The 22327-nt window shown below is 37.7% G+C and overlaps 1 protein-coding gene across 9 annotated transcripts in view; it reads right to left on the bottom strand.

Moving 5' to 3' along the window:
• Window positions 1–285: 285 nt before the first annotated feature.
• Window positions 286–22327, bottom strand: part of DST (dystonin) — a 303289-nt gene continuing 281247 nt past the window's right edge. For 5 of the 9 annotated variants that reach the window (XM_056344537.1, XM_056344546.1, XM_056344538.1 and 2 more), the window contains 14 exons: window positions 18974–19117; window positions 17932–18120; window positions 17025–17154; window positions 16054–16217; window positions 15613–15775; window positions 13970–14124; window positions 13728–13802; window positions 12852–12869; window positions 9694–9811; window positions 7230–7298; window positions 6264–6463; window positions 5694–5804; window positions 2896–3019; window positions 286–1538 (listed from right to left, as the gene is read on the bottom strand). In XM_056344537.1, coding sequence (XP_056200512.1) covers window positions 1273–1538; window positions 2896–3019; window positions 5694–5804; window positions 6264–6463; window positions 7230–7298; window positions 9694–9811; window positions 12852–12869; window positions 13728–13802; window positions 13970–14124; window positions 15613–15775; window positions 16054–16217; window positions 17025–17154; window positions 17932–18120; window positions 18974–19117 — 1926 coding nt within the window. In that variant the 3' untranslated portion in view covers window positions 286–1272. The remainder of the gene's footprint in view (window positions 1539–2895; window positions 3020–5693; window positions 5805–6263; window positions 6464–7229; window positions 7299–9693; window positions 9812–12851; window positions 12870–13727; window positions 13803–13969; window positions 14125–15612; window positions 15776–16053; window positions 16218–17024; window positions 17155–17931; window positions 18121–18973; window positions 19118–22327) is intronic. The other 4 variants (XM_056344539.1, XM_056344542.1, XM_056344545.1 and 1 more) reach the window with 3 other exon arrangements.

The following is a 22327-nucleotide window of genomic DNA, read 5'->3' as shown; positions in this document are numbered from 1 at the left end:
TCTTTCTGATATTATCAAAGAGCATTTTTAATTTCTAAGGGTTCTGTCACTATTTACTACAGCATCTACCCAGCCATTCTACAGTGCTCCCATTTGAAGCTGCATCCTTTTTCAGCTGAAAATGAACTATTATTAATGCTTTCAAAGAATCCATGAATAGCAAAAATAATTCACTGACAAAAAGAGCAAATGAATTACTCTTTATGCCTTTCATACATGGTATATAAATGTCAGTTTAATAGGAAGAAAATAATTGTCAACACACAACAATTACATATAATTTCGTATGATCTGATAGGTGCAATTTAGTGTTTTATTAAACAAATACAGCAGCTAACCAAAATCTGATTGCTGATAATGGAGAATTACATTAAAGCCTATGTTCCTATGGTAATTGTTGGTCATCTAACATAATATATGCCCTAAAACATAATGCAGAAAATTATCTTCCTGTGAAATAAGAAATACAATAGAAATAAAGTTAAGGGACATGTTTATTTCGGAGCTTTCTGCAAGCAAAATTGCTTTGATACAAAATGAGTTCAATGATACAGTGCTACCATCCACTCAAGCAAAAGAAAACCTCACATTTACATGAATGCACTTTATATTGATATTCTTACAGAATAATAGTTCAGATATCCAGAATGTGTCTGGCCTCATTGAAAGCAATGGCACAGAAATGCTGCAAGGTATTGGAGTATTGTATTACCGGTGAGTGCTTAATTACTTCTGTGAGTTCTCTGGGAGATGCTGTATAAATAAGGGTACTGTGAATGTGGATTTGTATTCCTTAGTAGTTTTGACATACATCCTTTAGTGTTTGTTTAGTTAGCTCAAAATGTGTAATTGTGTCTTTTGGCTTTTTAGTATTCTCTTTTTCTTTTTTAAAGAAAAATCATGAGGTATCCTTTACTGTTAACTAATGACATAGTGATAGGCCTATTTTATTGAGGTTGCAGAGACTTACTGTACATTCAGTACACTGTACATTCGGCAATTATTTTTAGTGTACTTTCTACACATTACTGTGTACAACTGTTAGTTTACATTAAAACTCTTCCCCCTTCTTACAGGATATGGCATAAACAAAAACAAATCTGACAAAAATTATACACATAAAATAAGAAGACAAATACACAAATAAGGCCATCTGCAGAATTAAAAATCCACCTCTTGCGATATTTCACAATAATTTCTACATGATATTTTACATCTTACGGACTTAAATACTTAATGCAAAAGGAAAAGACCTTTACATAGCCAATCATATTATCTCTTCAAGGACTTGTCCAATTTGCTGGCTAGTGGCCTTCTCTGGGGAGTTGGAATTTTAGAAGGCTTGGCTGATGCTGGCCGAGAACCTGCTCGGGGTGTCGGTCTGCTTGTAGCAGGAACAGTCTCTGACATGTCTGAGCATACAGACTGGATTTCTGAAATGTCAAAGTCAGATGCATCACTGCCTCGGCGGCTACTTGACCTGCTGCCAGCCTTGCTTCCTGCTCGGCTTCCAGGTCTGCTTGGAGTTCTTCTGGTTTCTAGAGAGAGGGAAGATATCCATCAGTATTAGACGAAAGGATGGAGGAGGTGTGCAGGTCTCTCCTAGACCTCTGGCAACTTCAAAAATTCCTCATTGCACAAACTAAACTTTAGACCTCTGATGGGCAAGCTAGACGATGCCGTATCTCTCACTAAAGACAAGGAAATGTGAGATCAAATGCTGAGACACAGTTAAGCTGTCACTAGCACATCTCATTAAAAATGTATTAGCCTGGCAACTTTTCTTGACTTACCAGACATGCATTGTACATTCACTCAACAGCCAGAGCCTTTCTTTCCCCTGCCATTTCCTCAGTTATGGACTGAAAGAATTCAGTATCTGGACTCTTCATGCATTCAAGATTTCTCCAGATATGCACCTTGGAGACACAGCTTAATATCCCTATTTTTAAACGTGTATCCCTCTTTTTTTAAAAAAGCCAATACTATACAGTTGAAAGTTGCAAGTAAACAAGGGCAGAGTATACATTCTCCCAAAGGGCTGAGTAAATGAGCTCTCAGCAAACCTGCTAAAGTGAAAGCCTGCCCACCAAGACAATGTGCCATGAAAAAAAAAAAAAACCACAACAAAGAATCTTAAACAGAAAACCATTAATATGTTTTTTTGATAATTTTCCGATTACTTATTGAGATTTTTTTATCTTGACATATCTGGTTCCCTGTATGTGTGAAGAACACCAAGTTGAAGCTGAAATCTTAGGTGGCTCATTTTTCAAATCACCTATAAGACACGTACTCCTTCAACAGGATTTTCCAGTACTGCTCAGTATGCTCTGCAGAGCTTAAGATGTGAGGAAAAGCCGGTAGAGCTATCTTCTGTTTAACCATCTAGCCTTCTCCCTTATACAAAGCTGCTCTGAGGATCCTAGAAGAGCAAAGCTTCACTGCTTTCTACTTTCATATACTGTTTTAAAAATCTCTGTGGGATATTCCATTACTAAGGTCATCTACAGCTGCTCATGATTAAGTGACCCTTCTGCTCCATCACAGCTGAGCTTAACTTGAATACAGGGAACAACCAAACCCTTTCTTTTTAAGTAAATGCTTCTTCTCTAGTGCCTTAGGCAGATACGTTGGAGATATCATTGTCAAGAAGGTTTGCAGTCATGAATTTGCACATCCAGAGTTGAATGTACCTGCTGTGCAAGCACGTGAACGGAGGGAGGACCATTATCGTGATTATGTGCCCCCATGGCAACACTAATGTGGACACACACTACGATTTTCACTTCTTCCCATTCTTCTGACATCTCCCTCACAGCCTAACGTGACCCTAAGTATTCAGGTAGAAAATGAAGCAAGCAGTAGATCAAGCTCTGAAGTCAGGACACACACCTGCAAACTGAGCTCTGACTCTGGTAGCTGCTGTTGACAAGATGCCACTGTCTTCTCCAGAGTGGAAGCCCTTCCCCGACAGATATCCTGGCAGTCTGAGTTTACTTCCTTGAATCGGTGTTCCCTATGCAAAAGAAAAAAACAAAACAAACACAAAAAAGAAGGTTTTTCCAATTGAGACTACTGAAGGTTAAGGCCTGGTATTCGGTAGTACATAGCCTGCAATATGATCATCATAAAAACATTCATTGTGAATCTGAAAAAATTATTTGAGTCACTATGGATATTTTTCATGATGTGAAGTTTTGAACATTCCTTGAGCAGTTAGTATTTGAAGTAATTCAAATGTAAAACAACAACAAAAAGAATCGCTTTAACAGTCTGCTTGACATTAACATTTTAGAGTTCTTTGTATATATTTCAATGCATATGAAGAAAGAAAAATGCTACCTTCTTATAATTAGTCGAGCAAGTAAGATTAGTTGATGGTACATACATGACTTAAACAGAGACAAGTAGTTGAGGTTTTATGTCTGCATAGCTTGACTTTCCAGCATTCTGACTGTGGTTGTAGGTGGTGAATACATTTGTTTCAATTTTATAAATATTTTGAAGCCAAACCAAAACTATCAAGTTTCAAAACCTTCTGCTAGAAAAAAGCAGAAAAAGAGACATAGGGCTAATTTTAAAAGTTCCTGTTGCCAATATATTGTCTGAAATGTCTCTGCCATCTTACCCTGCCTGCTTTCTCATTTCTAAAATAAAAGGAGTATTGATTTACAATCCGCCCCAGACGGGAAGATTTCTTTCAAAGCCACAAGAATTAAATCCTCACATTTCAAAAACACATGTAGCACACTAGACAGGAGGTGTATGCAAGTAAGAGGAAAACTACAGTATTCGTATTCATTTCCACAACATAAAAACACTAAGTAGGTATCCAAAAGGAACAACAAACACCGCGGCACATTGAGCAGCCTGGATCCCAGGATCTGTTCTGTGCCTTTGATCCTCATACAGCGATGCTGTAGAACTAGGTACTGAAAACCAAGATCCAGAGGAGCGTGTTGGGAGCTGCCTAGAGCTAAGCACTGAGCGGAGGCCTGCCAGGAGTGTGCCTGGCAGCTGCCAGCTTGGACCACTTCTGGCACATCTGAACAAAAGAGCATTGAGATGCTACAGAGCAGAAAATCTGCTGGCTCTGACAGGGATGGTCACAATGTTAAACTCTCTTTAAAGCCTACAAATGCTTAACATCCAGCCAGCCACACCCTGGAAATCAGTCCTACACAGAGACCGCTTGGGAGGCTAAGGAGAAAGGGAACACTCTCCATTACCTCCACTGAAGCTGCTGCACTTTGGGCAAGGCGTTGGGATAGAATCACTGGTGCAAGAAGAAAAAGAGGTCAAGCTTGTTCTTCAGTTTTGCCCTAAACCCAAATGCAGTCTACATAGAAAACAAATCTCTGCGCTCTCGGGCAAAATGCCTCAGAAATTCACCGCAACCTACCGCACCCTACTCATTCCATTTATAATCCTAAACCATGGTGGTTTACATTAAAGAAAGTTGCTGAAACTACTAGCAGTTGTAAGAGCAGGTGAGAAATACAGTACCACCATTTGAAATCAATGCAAATTGCTTTAATCTCACTGTAATTCAATGAAAACACCACCTTACCATGTCTATAAAGCCTTTAAAGTACCATCAATTAATCTTACAATTCAGTTACCAGCTAAGAGATGAAAGAAAATACAGAAATATATTAGAAACTGACAACTGACTCAACTCTGTGCTACTGTTAATCATTCTAAGCAACAGCCCCGTGTGCTTGAAGTGCTGTGTACATCCACACACCTGCAGTGTGCACATGTAACGTACCCACTCACACAGGAGAAGGGAGTGAAAAGTTTGTTACGCATCTTTGAGCAATGCCACACCAAGATCATACCAACTGAGCACCAGAAGGTGTCACACGAATAAGCATCAAATGCAGATTTGTGATAAGCAGATACAGCAGAGCTGATGGTAGCGCAAGGTTCCCCTCACTGAGGCCTCCGTCCAGCCCAGGGCAAGAGTAACTCCTACAAGTGACGAGTCAGTTTGCAGCCTGATCCAGCTGCAATCTTTTCACTGACTGTAATGACATTAGAGGAGACACTTTGGCTCCAAGCCCCTTCAAATTTTGGTCGTACAGCTTAACTGCCGGCACAATCCTAATTACTATACTAGCAATTTCGATCTAAGTCATGGGCTGGAAATAAGACCAAAGCTCATTTCCTGTTAAGTCATCAAATAGCTCTCTCATTAGAGCAACAATTGGTCACTACCCTCCTAAACAAAACTTTCAGTTGTTGGAAAGATTCATGTATCACAGTCAGCCTTTTGCGCTATCATCTTCACAGTGATTGGGTATTTCTTTATTTTGTGGTTTTGCATTGGAGATCATGATTTATTAATCTAATTCCTGCAGTTGATTAATACTACAGTACTTTATGAACTCAAAGTAAACAATTTAAGGAAATAAACCTACAAAGTGTATGAACTGCTTTATTAATAAAAAAGTACTTTTCCCCATTTGCTCAACCAGTTCACTGCATACTGTTATGATTTATTAACTGTCTGCACTTTAAACATAAATTCACTGAGGCATAATTTCACAAAGGTCTAAAATAAAGACGATGCATTAATACGCAAAGGATGTTGCAGCTCTGAAGCACTGAAACTCTAGTGGCTGTTAGTGAAGTGACAGTTTTAGTGAAGGAAGGTCATTAGACTAGGATCTCTGTCCTTACTGTACCTCTGCAGATGACCCTTGATAGTCTGAGGATTCTGGTGGCTTAGAAGGAGTTGACGTTTTGCTGTTTGTCAACCATGGTTTACCATAGTTGCGTGTTAAATGATGGGGTGTCTGTATGAAACAATGGTAAATCAAAATATGAAGGACAGCAGATGGAAAACAATGCATGGAGAAGGATACCCAGGCCTTCACAGGAAGATCAAATATCATAGCAGCAATAAAAACTAAGCAGAAAGTTGATGACAAATGTTCTGAAATTAAAAGATGACAGAGCTTATTTTTCAAATGACATGGAAATTCAGTGCTCTTTCAGAGCAATTCCCAAATTGCCGGGTAGCTCATGTGGCACCTTAAATGTAAAGAATTCTTCTATTCCCGTATCGCAAACAAGCAGTAGAGGAAATACACTGAAAAGATGTCTCGGATCCTCCCCAGACTATGAAACAAAACTAGTGATACTTCTTCCCTGTCAGCTAGGGAAAGCACCGATATTGTTGGAGCAAGAAAAAAAATATTAAGAAATCTGTACCCCATTTGTTAACCAGTGCAGTTTTGTACGTTTCTCCTTACCTTTGGCGTACTTGTAGCAACTGCCTGTGGGGCAGCTGCCTGGCCAGCCTGACTTGACAGAGAAGTAGATCTGTTGGGAGAAGCACCCCTTGAAGAGGGTCGTGATCTACGGCCCCTTGGTCGGAAAGCTGCCATGCTCTGACTGGCACCATCTGCCAAAATGAACTTTTCACGCAGCTCCACATTTGTCCTCCCTTTAGCTGAAGCAAAGAAAGGTGTCCATTTAGTCCAATATGAAAACTGTCACAAGGCTCTTTATTGTCATTTCTGCCATGCCAACTCCAACACACTTTAACAGTAAATAAAATGCATTACTGTGTAATGCATTTATTTTGGACACAGAAGAGTTATGTGCAGAACTCGCTTATTCTAATACTTTATGCCAGCAGGAATGAACCACTGTCAAAGGAAGTCAGCGTGATAATGGAATGCTCAATGTGCTAAATCATTGTTAATCAATCATCTATTAATACATAGGCACAACCTGATGAGCAGTTTTGCTAACTCTACAGCTACTCATAATAAATAATACTTGCTTGGATGTTCCAGAAGAAATTGCTCAGTACAAATTACAGGAAAGCAGCAAATATATTTATTGAAAACTATGAAGTTATGTAGTTTGGCAACATGCAATGAGGAACATAAAATCCAAACTATGATGAGGTAATTGGTGGCTAAGCACTCACACACACATACAAACACACATGTGAAAGAATGTTCTGCAAGAATAGATGCATGACACATTAGTATTTAACTGTGTCAGTGTGAATGACAATTGTTTTTGAAACACTCTTCAAGCGTGTCAAAAAAAATTAGTCTGCAAAGCATCAGCCCATTTAGGAACACATTAAGCCAAATGTGATGGGTGAAGCATATTGTTAAAAGTAAATATATTTTAAAAGTGAGAAGGAAATGAAGAGAAAGGAGAAGAGGAGGAGGAGGAGACAAAGAGAGGGGTTTGCCAACCTATAGTAGGCTGAGTGGTAATTGAAGAGTTTGATTCCGAACGTAACATTTTACTCCCGTGATGATGAACTAGAAAAAATGACACAGGACATGGGTCACATTAAAGAAAATCGTTAGCAGGAGAAGAAATCAAGTACAGCAGCTGCATAGGCAAGAGACTTGGGAGCACCAGGCCAAAAGACAGGACTCAGAGCAAAAGCTGTCTCTAAGTACTCCGAGGTGAATTCTCAAAGGTCTCCTAGGCAAAAAGTACATAGCACTTGGACAGACTTGGCTGCAGTCCCAGGTGTACTACTGTAACAACAGTATTTATCTGCTGACATAAAGAAGTAATATAAGCTAAAATGATTTTATATAACTAGGTCCAATACTTTTAAAGCTGTTTATGACAACAGTTCTTTGACATGTGGTTTATCTAAATACACAAAAACCCTTTGGTAGAAAACCGTATTTACTACGTGAAGTGCTTAAGGAAAAGCCCTAACCTGCACCACTGACATTAATGACTGTTCTGCATCACTGACTTCAACGTGACTAGAATTAGGTACCAATCCACAATGTCTAGCGCCTGGATGACTCTACAGAGATCAGTATTCCTTTCCACCCGCTGTGCTGCCTTACTCATCTGCTCATGTATTTCAGTGAAAAAGGGATCAAGTACTACAGCAAATACTATACAGATACACAGAACACAAAGTTTATTAAAGAACAGGGGATAAAGTTCCAAAGGACTCTTAATCTGAGAGCAGTGATAAGGAATTCCAGTAAATTAATTAGATAGTTATTAAGTATCGTATCTCTCAGTTTCAAGCCAAGTAGGAATTGCAACAGCCTACCTGTCAATAGGCCTGAGAAAAATGTTTGGGATACATCAGAACTCAGTTAACCCTTCCATGAAGTATGGTATTTTGAGGGACATTTCATTTTTCACTGCCCTGCACTTTTGAGGAATACGGGCAGAAGGCTATAATGCAAGGATAGCTCTGCAGGCAAAGATGACTTTCCTATAGTAGCAGATGCAGAATCAGGTGCTAAATTTCAGTTAGACCTACGGTTCAACACCAACAAATGTAGCATTACTACTACATTTCTTTACAAACAACATATGCAGTATGTTGGTAAGCAAAAGGACAATTTTTTAATACTTCTGAAAAACCCACAGATGTGATCACAAAGTTATGACAGTTCTTTTATGATACTATGATAAGAAGTTTAATGGGTACCTTTTAAGCCTGTAGACAAAGGTTTCTAGGCCTTAACTAATGCAGTTTTGTGGTAGCTTCTTTTTGGATTTAACAGGATTTTGTGGTAGCTCCTTTTTGGAATTGACATCCCTGACTTAGAATGACAACTGCTACAAACAGAAGCTCTTCACCCTCTCAAGGTCTGTTTCAAACTGTTTAGAAATCCTGGTCCCAAAGCAGAAGCTGTGATAGCTGACACTGGAGTAAGGTCCACGGGACAATTGATGTCTCTGTCTTCACTAGCTCACTGGCCTCCCTGAACTCCTCTGTGCTGTTCTCACACTATTACAATATTGATTGTGATTCTACAGAACCCAAGAGGTAAAAACACAGAAAATTTAATGCTGCTAGTTAATAGGACAGAATTACCTAGTTATAGACCATCAGCTCACTCACAGTCATTATTACACTTTCTGCAATTCTATTACTTGGGCTACTATTTGACTTGTCTCTCCCCCACTCCCTTCACAAATGGCTTCTTTCCTATCACCAGCTGTTCCTCCATGAACAGTGCCAGGCAGAGCCGACCTTCCCACTAGGAAGTAGCCTTTCCAACAAACTACGATGCCATTACCTTGCTGTGTACTGAGAAAACAATGCATTGGATACAATGCCCTGGAGGGCACAGTGATAAAGCGCTTCCTGCTTCACCAGAGCACAAAGTCCTCCTGACCACAGCGTTTTCCACTTGCTTTGTACAGGGCTCAGGGCTCTGCAACGTGGTTCTGGGGAGGATGCCAATGAAAAGGCAGGGCTACAAAAGCAGAAACTGAAAGCCTGGGCACAGCCACTGGCCGGAGAAGTTTTTTGTGGTGGTGGTGTTACTCTTCAACTGCCTTATTTTGATTTATTGACTTAAAACTCTCTTGCTGAGAAGGTTTTATTGGACATTTCGGTGTGCTATTTCTGGCAAGTTACACAATCAGTTTACGTGCCATAAGCTCTGTCTGGGCTACATTCAATTCTTAAATACACCACTAACACTGAGGAACTGCGCAGGAAGACACCACAGTTATTCTAGACGTACATCAGGGCAACTGAAGAGGATCTTAACCATGGTATTTAAAGTTCACAAAAAAACAGATCGTTACGTGACATTTAGTGAGATGATGTTTACAGAACTGGCATTTTAAACAATTCTATCTCCTTTGTGAGACAATGAACAGTGACTGTATCCAAATAATTATCCACATGTCCATTTTAACAGTTGTGTTACATACCTCTGCAAGGATCATTTTTCACTAAGAACTCATCGAGTGCCATCCAGCCACCTCCAACACGAACCATGACTGTACTTCTTAGGATACGAACAAGGCGCAGTTGCTGAGAGTCACCAAACTGCAATAAAAAAATCAAACAACTGTCTGAGGTTCTCAGTCATTCAGATGCCATTCAACACTGATAGGTTAAAGATCAATTTAAAAAGTTTATTTTAATATTTGATTATTAGTAAATGCTAAAAAAAATTTATCAGGTTTATTTATGCAGATTATTAAAGCTGTTAAGATTTCAAATCAGATGCTGCTGCATTAATCCAAAGGAGATGGCAGGACGGTAAGAAAGAATCTCAAGTTTAATTTTATGCTTGATTCTAAAATGTCTGAGCTCATAAAGGAAGCAAAATTAGTAACACATTATTTAATTAGTTACGATCTGCATTTGTGCACATTAATGAAGACCTATTTGCATTATTTCACTGTTAAAACCTTAAGTAAACTCTCTTCTGCAACCATCTAGATTTTAATAATACCAGCTGAAAGGAAGGTAGCATCGCTTTAAGCAATCAGTATGTGGGCTGGAAATTCAATGCATTATGAGTGTTGCACAGTTCTGTCAATTGATTCAGTATAAGGGATATTTTCAGATATAGCACTGACACTTGCTCACCTATGGCGAGGTGCATATGGGGAAGGTAACATGAAGCAATGAATGATTGATAGCTATCTTTATTGTCCTTTATTATAAACTGTTTGTCACTCATCTGTCTACACACCGAAGTTCCTCACAATTCAGAGATGCACAAAAACCTGTTTCATACTAACTCATACTAACTAAATCAGCCCATTCTTCCTCTGGGATGATGGCCAGGCCTAATATATGTTTTGCTCTTGAAACCGGTATAACAAAACCTGTATGCAGTATCTCCGTTGATATCCAGATCAAAGGAAACAGGACCAAAATGCTGACCCCACAATCTCATGAAAACTAACCAGAAGAATTCAGTACTTTTCGGCCAATGCCACTAAAATATTTGATATCAGATCATCAGGCCAAGCCCAGTGTGCACTCTCACGCAAACATGCAGAGCACTCACTGAAACCAACAGGAGTCAAATACACCTCTTTGGGACAATCTTTGACGCTTGAAGAAGGCTGGCCATAGTTCAACTGTACCTACTTGCTCCAGAGAGGACTGAAATGCTTTAAATGCAAACCACACAAACGTGCTCCCTACCTGTTAAATGATTTTAGTTGTTTGGTACTACTTAAGCCAAGAAGAGAGAATAAGTTTAAAGGAATATTACTTCTAGGAACCAAACAAAAGCAAAGCTCGTCACTTAATTCAATAATATTTTTTGTTATAAATAAGAACATTCACATGAGCATTATTTTTAAGGGCTTTTTAATAATGCATTCAATATGTGCTGAACAAAACACTAATATATATATATAGACCAAAGTTTAACAAAAAAAATCCAAATTGATGCCATTTATTTTCATTGGCTTGTTTCTGCAGAGATTTTTTCTTTCTAGAGGTTCTAAAGATACTATCTTTTTTTTCTTTATTTTTCTCCCATCTCAGCTTAATTCTTCAGTTAGACCCCATCAGACAACTACACCAAGTGTCAGATACAGTATCCTTTGGAAACTGCCTACCTAGGCTGTGGTTAATTCAGACAGTGGAACTCCTGGAAAGTAATACAGGTATCTATCAAGGCATTCTTCCTAATGGTAACTCAGTCTGTTTCCTTCTTGAAACAGTCTGAATACCAACTTCCCTTGAACAAAATTTCAGTTTCAAACAATCAGAGGTAAAAAGTCAAGAAAGTCTAGTTTAAGCTACAAAAAGGCCTGTTCTTGACAATAGCCATATAACATCACCGTCACTAGAGAAGCCTCAGCTAACTTGCCGTAGGTGCTTTTTACTGTGATGTTGTTCTGCATCAGTAAGTTAGACACTCCCCCAAAATGCTGTATTTTTACCAGATCTGAGAGGACAGATGGCAGATAAGAGGATTTACATAATTTCAAACAGTCTTTTCAAATGAGCCTTGTTCTTGTTCTATATGTGGAAAACATATTAAATTATTAGATACGTTGCTTGAGGCATGCGGTAAGATTATCCACTGCGCTCTGTGGATATTCTTCTATACTTCACCAGGCTCTGCCAGTAAATAAGAATGCAACTACACTTTCAACATCTCTAGATATAAAGTGGCTAATACTGTTAACACTAGCATACCCAGAGTGTATCATACATATTAATTGCCTTGATAAGTACATGAATAAGATACTAATGGGATCTGGTTTGCGTAAGGTATTTCCATTCTCACCAGGCAAGCATGACTTAACACTTTAGGAGGCTGCGTATCAGTAGTAAGGAGTAAGTAAGCACTAGTTAGCGTTTCCTCCCTGTACCACTGAATGGTGCCACTGAAGTATGACTGATTGGTGACCAAAATGACACAAATTATTCTTAAACATAGCTCCAATACATTATAGACTTGCCATGGCTCTTTGAAAACACTTTAGGAGAGGGAGTAGTCTAACTAGAACAAGTTTCTTTTGCCTCTTTTCAAAATATGTATTTAATGATTCACTGTGTTAGTACATAAAACACCAACAATCAACTAGGTTCTTAACGAGTCTGCTTGACTGCATAGGGATTCTATTTTTTGTCCCTGAAAATGAAAGTATTTTTTGCCTAATTTGCAAGAAATAAGTGATATGACACTGGAATCTGTTTACTGTGACTAGCCTTTAATCTGATAGCCTAAAAAATACAACACAAATTTTGAGGCATTTCACTAGGAGACTGAAAACTGGAAACAGTGGTTCTAAAACTGCAGTTTAAATGCTCAAGATCTTTTACTATGTGAATTGTTGCTGACCATTATCTGGTTCCTTTAAAAGTAATCTCCTTAATGAGGAAAATGGCCAAAGAAAGCAGGTGAGAGATTGAAGAGGAGGGATTCTAAAACAAGGAATGCTCCATAATGTTAAAAGAAATATCACAGCTGACCAGCAATGAATTAGCTGAGGATGAAAGGATGGCAAAAAGACTGACCACTGCAAGCTTAAATCACTATGCGTTAGAAAAAAAAGGAAGAAAAAAAAAGAAAAAAAGAAACTTCATAACACATTCCACTGGTTTATACCTGATTTCCCAGGAAGAACTGATAAGAAATGAAAAATGGAAGAAAGAAACGATTAGTTAACAGGAAATTCTCTACATGACTCTAGAACACATGCAAACTAACACATTAGACATTCTAAATCAATTATCTACTTCAGAGATGAGCAGGTAGCTAGCCATCCAGAGATCGAATCCTGGAAAATTTTCAAGGCCTTTTGTTTCCTTCCCATTGCTGTTTCTGTGGTCTTTTAAAATAATGTACAAGTATTTAGTAATCTCTTAATCAAATACTGCATATTTCATCTGAAATTGTTCTGGTTAATGAACCTAGGGGTAGCAGATCTTTCTTTACAGTGTGATATTTATTTTTCTGTGCTCTAAAATCATTCTGCAGATATCTAACAACACTTCAGAAGCATCAGTATGCTCCAATAAAATGACAAGGGAGGATAGAAGTGATTGAATACACTTTGGTAAAAGATTTTTGAAGTACGACACAATACAACAGGAAAATATCAGTCACTTTTTATTAAACTAACAGAAAATCAGCTGCAGTTTAAACACTTTGGATATCCAGGCAAAGACACTGGCTTTTAAGGAGCTGTTTTATATATGCAAGCATGTGTGTATACATGCAGTTAGCTTTTAAAAATTCCCAGACTGAAAACAGTTTCAGTAGTTTCAGCAAAAATAAATACAAGTAGCAGCATTTCCCTATATTTTTCGCCTGCATTTCCTAACAAGTCAAACCCATAGAATTTAGACAAGCTTAAATAAGAAAACATGTAATTGTCACACCAAATACCTGCAAATGAATATAGCCCAATTCCTTGCATAAACCATGTCATAGGGAGAATCTTTAAGCTGAAAGAACCAAGAAGGTCCTTAGAATACTTACCCTGTACTTGTTATCCCCAATCTGTTCCACTTGAAACCGTTTTGCACATTTACACTTGGCTACCTGCCTTGTAACCTGCAAAAAACCACAACTGGATAATTACTTTACTGCAAGTATCATACGCCTAAAGATTTTTGTACCTGGTAAACATCAAATTATATAGTAGTGAAAATAGAATTCATTATTAAAGAACATGACCCCAGCAGAACAGAATTAGCAATCTAAGAAAGCAGAGAATGTACCTCATCTTCAATTTTGTCAGCATCTGTGAGAGGCTTGTATGCATCCTTGTTTGGATGAAGAGCTGCTACAAATTCATAGTAGTCAATATATCCATCACCATCTCTATCAAAAATGTCTGCAACAGCACTCATTTCAAGTCTGCTTGTTGGGAATTCTGTAAGAAAAAGGCAACAAAAGCTAAGTTTTTTGGATTTTCAATCCTATTACAATGAAAGGCTTTATCACAAATATTAAAAGGTTTTTAGGCACTAGGTGACAGATAATGCCTATCAAAAAACCAAGGACATTTAGAAGACTGAAGAAATCTTTCTGAAAAAACACCTGGAACTCCAGTGTTACCTAGATAGTGGATTAAATTGAGTATCATAGTGGGGCTTGGAGAGATACAGAAGCAAAAGCGCAGATTAAACTGTAAGATATATGTGTGTTTTGGCTTTTTTTTTTAACATTTTGACGCTCAAAGTGCATAAAATACCAGAGATGAACAAGACAAATTGTTAATGAAGAAAGGTCAAGTGAGAATTGCTAATTAAATTTGGAATGCAAGGCCTTCCCACTGCAAAAACATGCATGCTATTTTGTGAAATCCTTCTTTAGATAAGTTCACAGCAGCAGAACATTAATCCATGCAGAGTTTCTCTATGTAATGGTCAAAGACAATTTCAAGATGGTGAACAGGGCCTGTATCGTGAGTATTTAGCAGTTACAAGAAGTTGATACTGAGTTAAATGAGTAAGCTGTTTTAACCTCTTGGTGGTGTCAGGTTTTTTTCATCAACTTCTGTCAATTCACATAAAACAGTGACATCCTTATGTAGTGACTGTATTACTGCATTTCCTAAAGCAGGGGGAAATACATACACTACAAAATTCTCCTACTGAATAACTTTAACATGAGATGCTAAAAGCAGCCCAGTTCTGAATCTTCACTGCTCAAAGCAAAAGTCTTCATGATCTGAAGATAAAGGATTATTTTAAGTAGGAGGCCCTTATCTGTTATGAGTCAGTTGCTAAAGGGAAACAAGATCACACACAGACATGATGTAGAAACCTTAATGTTACCACCAACTGTGCATACCCAAGGAATACCAGCCCACCAGGAAAGCTAGGAGAAGTCCCTTCCTAGTCTGATTGCTTGACATTTTGATCCGCTTTATAGATGCAATGGATTTATGGTTCATGTAAACAACAGTTTCAGAAACTCAGTGGCTTCCTTCAGTAATTGAAACTATTCAATGTAAGTTCTTTAATAAAATTCCTATGATCATATGAAATGATTTTGAAAATTATGTGTTGGTTTTATAATGTACATTTTACTATTCTGACTGATCAATGAAAAGTCATTATTGAAGTCGCTACTGTACTGTGAGAATGAAGATCCAAGTCCTGTAAACTATAAATTAGCCAATAATATAAATGTGACATTTGTAATCTGATTCATAATGTAAAAGAACTAGAAAGAGTTTCTAGAATCTAGGAATATTTTCAAGTTAAATAATTATAGTTTAAATTAATCATAATTAATGACTTCAATAGGGAAATTATGACCTAATAACGCAATAAACTGCATAGGGCACACTATATAGACAGACTTCATGAGATGTTTGTTCCAAGGTCAACATTAAGTTAATTTTAAAACTTACTTGAAGAAAGAATTCCATCAATAAATTCCTGCCTTGTTATCTTTCCATCCTGATCTTTATCAATCCTCCTAAAGAAGTCCATCACACGAGACTTCTTATGGTTCATCCATCGCATGTATTTTTTCCTCCAAATATCAAAATCAAAGTTGGCAAATTCTCTTAGCTTAATAAAAAAAGAGAAAGAACTTTCTTCAGCTGAAATAGGTCTAGAAAAATCAATGAGACAGATACCATCTGCATTCTTTTGAGTAACTGGTTCTTTGAGGACCTATATAAACATTTTTAAAGCACGTTAAAGCACAGTGTTTTCAGGTAACTCTATTATACAATATAGTACAACAAATATGGAAATTGTTTACAGTATTTACAGTATTGGCAATTTAATCTATGGTAACAACAGTATGCAAAAAGTATGTATATTCTGTACAGTCCTTTTCTGACCTCTTCAAGTCTGTCCAAAGCATCATTAAGTTTTCTTCTTCTTTCCAAGGCCAGAAGCCAGACTTGCTGCCATTTGCTGACTAAAAGGTTTACCCGTGGATTCTTGGTTTCGATTTGCGTCTGGGCTGCTGATGGATATATGCCTGGTGTTGGGGAACGCTTTCCTGTTAAAACATAGTAAAATGTTTAAGTCTCACCTGATTCCAACAAAAACATTCACATGAAGGGTACTTGACCTTCCTAAAACTACTCCTTCCTGTCCCAAATGAGCCCATACCCTGATAGGATTCCATCTAATGGGATTTTTATTTAATTTTATTCACCATTGCTGGGTAAGGACGATGGTGGTTAAAGTACCTTTCGTCTGGCAGAAGCAGTTAGCAGTAGCTGCACTAGTGAAGCTTCAAAGGTTATATAAAATCTTTGCAAATCCCTCAGAGAGTTGCAAAGTAAACAACCTGACTTTAGAAGCAGGTTTCACATATGGGTAAGTATAAAACACAACGAGTAAGTACACCTAAAAATACAGAAAGCTATTTCCTCACTTGATGGTTCACTTTCCATTCAACTTCACTGAATACACTTTCTAATTGGATCCATATAATTTCATAATCAGTAGGAGCAAAATTTGGGCTCTACATCTTTATGTAAAAGAAGTTGCTTGTACTTTCAGATAGTAGTAGATTTGCAAAGACTTACCACGTGAACACTCTTGGAAGTTTAACAGCACGTGAAAGGCTGCACACTTTAAAAACAGGTATTCAAGAGGTATAGTCAAAATTTAAAAATACATGTCTGCCATGGGAAATTTCCTCACAATGAAAAATGAGAGATAATTAGAAAATCAGCAAAGAGAATGTCACCCTGTTCCACTAGAAGCTAATCAAATCTATTAGATTATTAGTAATCTGTTAACTTTATAGACAGAGCAATAGTGTGCGCAACCTGGCCCGAAAGACTTCATTACTTACTTCCTGTTCTCCCCTTATCAAGGACAGGAATATGAGATTGTACTGGACTGGGTTCAAGTGCCTTTCTTTTATAAGTCTTTGTAACTTTATCCACATCAGGTTGTTTTCTGGTCATTTCCTCCATGAATGTCTGCAGTCAGACAGAGGTGGTTTTAATTAAAAATACACAAAAGTGATCACAGGAATGAAAAAACACATACAATAGCAAAACGCCAACGTTACAAGAATGACACAGAAAGACTCTTACAATGCCAGCCTCACAAAAAAAACACAGGTAAAGGTTTGGTAGGTGACAAAAAATGGGAGTATAAGCTTTTAAGACCACTATGGCCTGCTTGTTAAAGGAAGGCTAAATCTAAAAAGTACTCTGTCAGACTCCTTTATCAACTGTGTACGGTGAGGTGACATATGACAGAATTTTGACTCTGAGTACTCAGATGTTCCTTGCTGTTCAGACTGCAGTTCATAGAAGTGAGACAGACAGCTCTGGTGTGTAAGCTGGGCTAAGTCTATGAGCATTCACTGCACCAGCAGCTCCTTCTGGCACTTCATAAACATATTTTTTAAATCCAATCAGTAAAGCCATACTGCAACACTAGGCAGCAGCACTATCATATATTTAATGTGAGGTTTTAAGAATCATTATTATCCTTGTTCCTATGGGGAGCTGTAGGCTTACTTTTAGAATAATGTGGCACTGAATTTTTGTTCATTTTTTTTACCTCTGTGTTGAATAAACTACAAGCACATCATATGCATACAAAACACACAACTGAGTATTGGAAAAGGGACTTGATTATCAGAAGAAAAAATAGCTAAGGACATTCACACTTGATTATGAAGCCTAGTGGAGACGTTAGCACCATCTGTGGAATATGTAGGATGCATGTCACTTAACAAGCCTTACCTGATGTTCAGCTATAAGTGCTTTAACTTCCTCAATCTCCTGGGGGATAACCTCTTTATCTTTTTCAGTAAGTGTAGTCTCTGCCCACTGCAACCAGGACAGCAAGGCTTCCAGCAATTCCTGATTAGCAATAAGTCCAGCCAGAGCTCCTGCCAGTCTCTGTTGATGTTGTTTAGCCCAGGCTAAGACCTTAATAAAATAACCAATGCATGAGTATGCGCACATCTGAAATTCTTTAGAATGTATTTAAAATTACTCTACTAACAGTAAACCCAGATGTAAAACAGGTGTGTTGGTGTTTGGTTATCAAAGGTGCTAGGTAACTTGAATTCCAGTTCAACACGTTTTTTTCCACAGATATTCAGGATTAGGTGCTGTTAAATGCAATAAACAGCACATTCAGGCAACATATCAAGAATTTTATCAAACAATATGTATTAAGTTAGTGAATCACGTAGGATTTGGTGTCTGTATTCCTCCCGGGCACTCCTGAAGCCATACTTTGCTAACACCAGTATTTTGGGTTTTTTTAAACTTAATATACACAGAAAATACCACCTTAGCAGCTGGGAGTGTGGTACACCCTCTCAGACCTACTTGTAGCCACTTAAATCATTTGGAAATCTTCCAGGTTAAGAATATGTTGGACTGAAATCCTCCCTAATGCAATTAGAAAATGTTTCAAGTTTGCCCTGTATTTTCTTCCATTTGTAACTTTTAAGTTTCTCCGTAGAAACTATTGCCTTTCTTCACACGGGAAGTGTCAGGCAGGATCTTCTTTAATACATACAAAGAAAGAAGCTTGACCATCTATACATACAAAGAAAGAAGCTTGACCATCTGCTTTAGTTCTTAAAGCCCTGTAAGTTTGGAAATAAAACCTAGGGAAGCATGGTATTAACATCCATCACTGCAGATATTTTAAATGTTTAGTTCTCAACAGCTGGATCATTTCCTTCCAGTGTAACTGCCATGTTAGTTGCCAGCTTTGTTCCAATCAGAGATGAACTGTTGCAATGAAGATGGCTTGACATATACTAACCTCTTCAAACCTGGCTCTGATAATTGTTATCCAGTGCTTAATGGTGGTGATGGAGTCTGGGTGGCAGATAGCTAGGATAGCTTCTCCCATACCTGTTGCTTTATTCAGTTCTGCCTTTTTCTCTTCCAGTTTCTTCATAAATTCCTAAACCAGAGATAACAATTTCAATGAGATGTTGAAAAAAATTGCAAGAGAAATCTGAGTGCATAGTCTGCAAGGTCACAAGCTTCTTGATCTTCCAAACAGATTCAACTTGCAAGAGGCAAATTTAATTTCTCTGAGAAAAATTAAAAATGTTAGAAAAGCCAATTCCACTCAAAAGTACTAAATAAAGCTCTAAAATCTTTACCCCAGCCTGCCACTCCTTAAAAGCCCACCATACTGTAAATATTTGAAAGACACATGCCCTTAAAAACAAAAAAACCCCAAAAAAACCAAAACAAAACAGAAGGGAAAAAATCAACTGTAAATCAACTATATGATGGTTAGAATCATTATTGGCTACATTTCAGATGACTTAGTTTGTCAGTCAGTTACAGTAATTCTTCATAATAAACTATCAAGCTCCTAGCAGAGACTGGAAATGTCCAACTATAATTACATGCTCAGACAAGATGATAGAGGACTTCAGGAGCAGCTATACTAAACCAAGACACATGTGAAAACTCAGCAGCTGAGGGGGAGAGACTCAGCAAGAACAGGGACAGTGACTGCTAATTAACCAGCTGTTTTCAGAGGCACTACCATGTGGGAAAAAATCTTGTAAAAGCAAAAGGATGTTTACAGCTTTAGACACCCAAGCTCATAGCCATTGATGCTCCTACAGAGTCTGGCAGAGGAAAGGGTGGCAGGACCAGAATTGGGTGCCAGGTGGGGTGGTGGGTGGGACAGAGGGACACAACTGAAAAAAACGAAGGATTTTTTTCCATCCTTCTGTAGTTTGCATTTTTCAAAAGTTTTTGTTATTATTATTACTACTCCAGTGGTTTTACTATTCTGCCTATTTTGTTATGCCTAAATGTTGTGTAAGTCTGTGTATCTGTGTGAGTGCCCTTAAACTGCCAACATCTCTCAGTGCCTAGTGGATTTTTTTGTTATATTTTAACATCATTAATTGTGCTACAAAATGGAACCATGTCTCGCTATTCTGCATTCTAGAAAATAAAGATCAGCCAAGTCAGATCCTAGAAAATTCAAAATCACCTAAACCTTGTAAAAACAAATTCTACAACAACTCATAATGACATTATCTTGTGCCTTTACAAAGCAAATATGAAACTATTATCAAATAAAAGTGTAAAAGAAATAATCTCTTCTACTTTGTTCTAAAAGCCTGGAATAGGTAGGCTGTGTATTTAAAGCTATTTATTACCAACTGATTTTGACTTAAGCTTAAATTAATGTCAGAGTTTAAGACCCAGTCATAATCGCAGTCCTTTCATAAAAACACATGAGTTCTTGCAGTATTTCAGTTCAAAATAGTTTTGGAAAAGCCAAGGAGATTACCAAAATAAGCTAAGGCCAGGAGGAAAACAGGCAACAATGACACTGTTTTCCCTGCACAACTGTACTAGAATATCTTTAAACCTATGACACACTACATACACTGTATTAGCCTTTCCCTCAGCAAAGGATATGAACTGTATTTAACTCTGGGCCAGTCCAGTGATATAGATAAGTTTACAAGAGAGGAGATGGGATGCTTCTTATTAACTAATGCAGTGCATTAACCCACTACATCTCTCAGTCCCTAGAGAGGTTGGTGAGTGACAGAAACCTCTCTGCCTGAGATAGCAGAATTCATTAAATCATGTGCAGTATTCAAGAAAAGAAAAAATCAGTATTGGGCATAAAGATAAGACCATTTGGATAAAACAACGTCCTGAAGAAACCTTTTAACATGTAGCTGGATACAGATGCATTAGACTATTTTACAAGAATCACAGTGATAAAACGAAGACGCATTTCATATTTATATAATGTCATAGTCATACATTTTTAATATTAATATTGCAGCATTATAATACAGACATGGTGTTTAAAGCTAATACCACACATTATATTTTCCCGTATTTTCTTTTTTTCTTCTTGAAAGCTAATGTTATAAGCTTAAGAGGAGAGATAACTTATTCCAGCAAGATTTTGCTCAATGTGCTTATTGACTGTTGAAGCAGCAGTGCTACAATCTGTCTTAGCTTGACAAATTCTGTATTTCTATTATTCATCCTTTAAGAAGAAAACGTGGTTGGAGGACATCTTCTAAAGCCTACTAAAAATATTTAAGCATGGTATGGCCATATTTAACACTGAGGTTGGTTTTGTTGTGCTAGCAGTTATTGTCCCCAGCTGGACAGGGTTTCCCAGAGATAAGTTTTGCTTTGATTTGAGGTTCCAAGTTATGCTTCAGCTTTGGCAGCACAAGTTTGAGCTTTTGTAGAGAAGTATTTTGTTAATCAATCTACATTGCAGAGGGAGAAATTTAAGATTTTTTTTTTCTAATGATTTCAGTGGACATAAGATTTCATTTAGACAGTTCTTTCCTCTGTATTGAGAAGATCAAAAAACTAAAAAGGAACTGATGAAGCACATGTGGAGGAAAGGCAGCTAAAAGATAAATTCCATTGTATCGGAAACAGCAGGTTGCTACTGCCAACATTTGTCAGCATATGCTGATGCACGCATATATTTGCCAGCTAAAGAATAGCACCCAGTTTCCACAGCCCTAAATTAAATCTGAAAACTTCTTCAAAACACCGCAGTCTGAGTACCTCAAAAACTCCTTAATTAAGAACCATTAGATAATACTCTGCACGCACCCCTCTGCGTAATAGTATTCCCAAACTCAATTTAAACAAAAGGCTTTTCCACTCTCCATTTCGTAAGCTCTGTTATAACTTTCTTAGAGCAATGAGGAAGAAATCCATTATTCCTAAAATTTGTTCTATAACATTTGTGGGCACTACATTCTTGGTACTATTACCACCACATTTACAAGAGTTTTGCACAGGCTTAAGTGTGCACCTTTGTAGCCTCCTGTTTGGAGAGTGAAAATATGACCTCTCTGCTTCTTACTTAGACATTTTCCCATCTCATTACTGCAACGTCAGTTTGATGGCCTATAATCTATTATCTGTAGTACCTACGGCAATGCAATATTTCAGTACCTAACGCATGTGAAGTATGACAGCATGCTGCTTCACCATGACAGAAGGTTAATGGATGGCAACGTCATTCTGCTGACACTTTCCAAGGGCCTTGAAAGGAAAGCATTCCCTGTTTTGCTCAATGGTGCTAACACGGATACACTTTTGCTACTGTAGCAGTCTGTTACAATTGTCAGGCGGCATATAATGC

Source organism: Falco biarmicus, chromosome 6 (assembly GCF_023638135.1).
Source record: "Falco biarmicus isolate bFalBia1 chromosome 6, bFalBia1.pri, whole genome shotgun sequence".
NCBI lineage: Eukaryota > Metazoa > Chordata > Aves > Falconiformes > Falconidae > Falco > Falco biarmicus.
The sequence above is the reverse complement of the archived record's forward strand: the minus strand, read 5'-3'. Positions and strand labels throughout refer to the sequence as shown.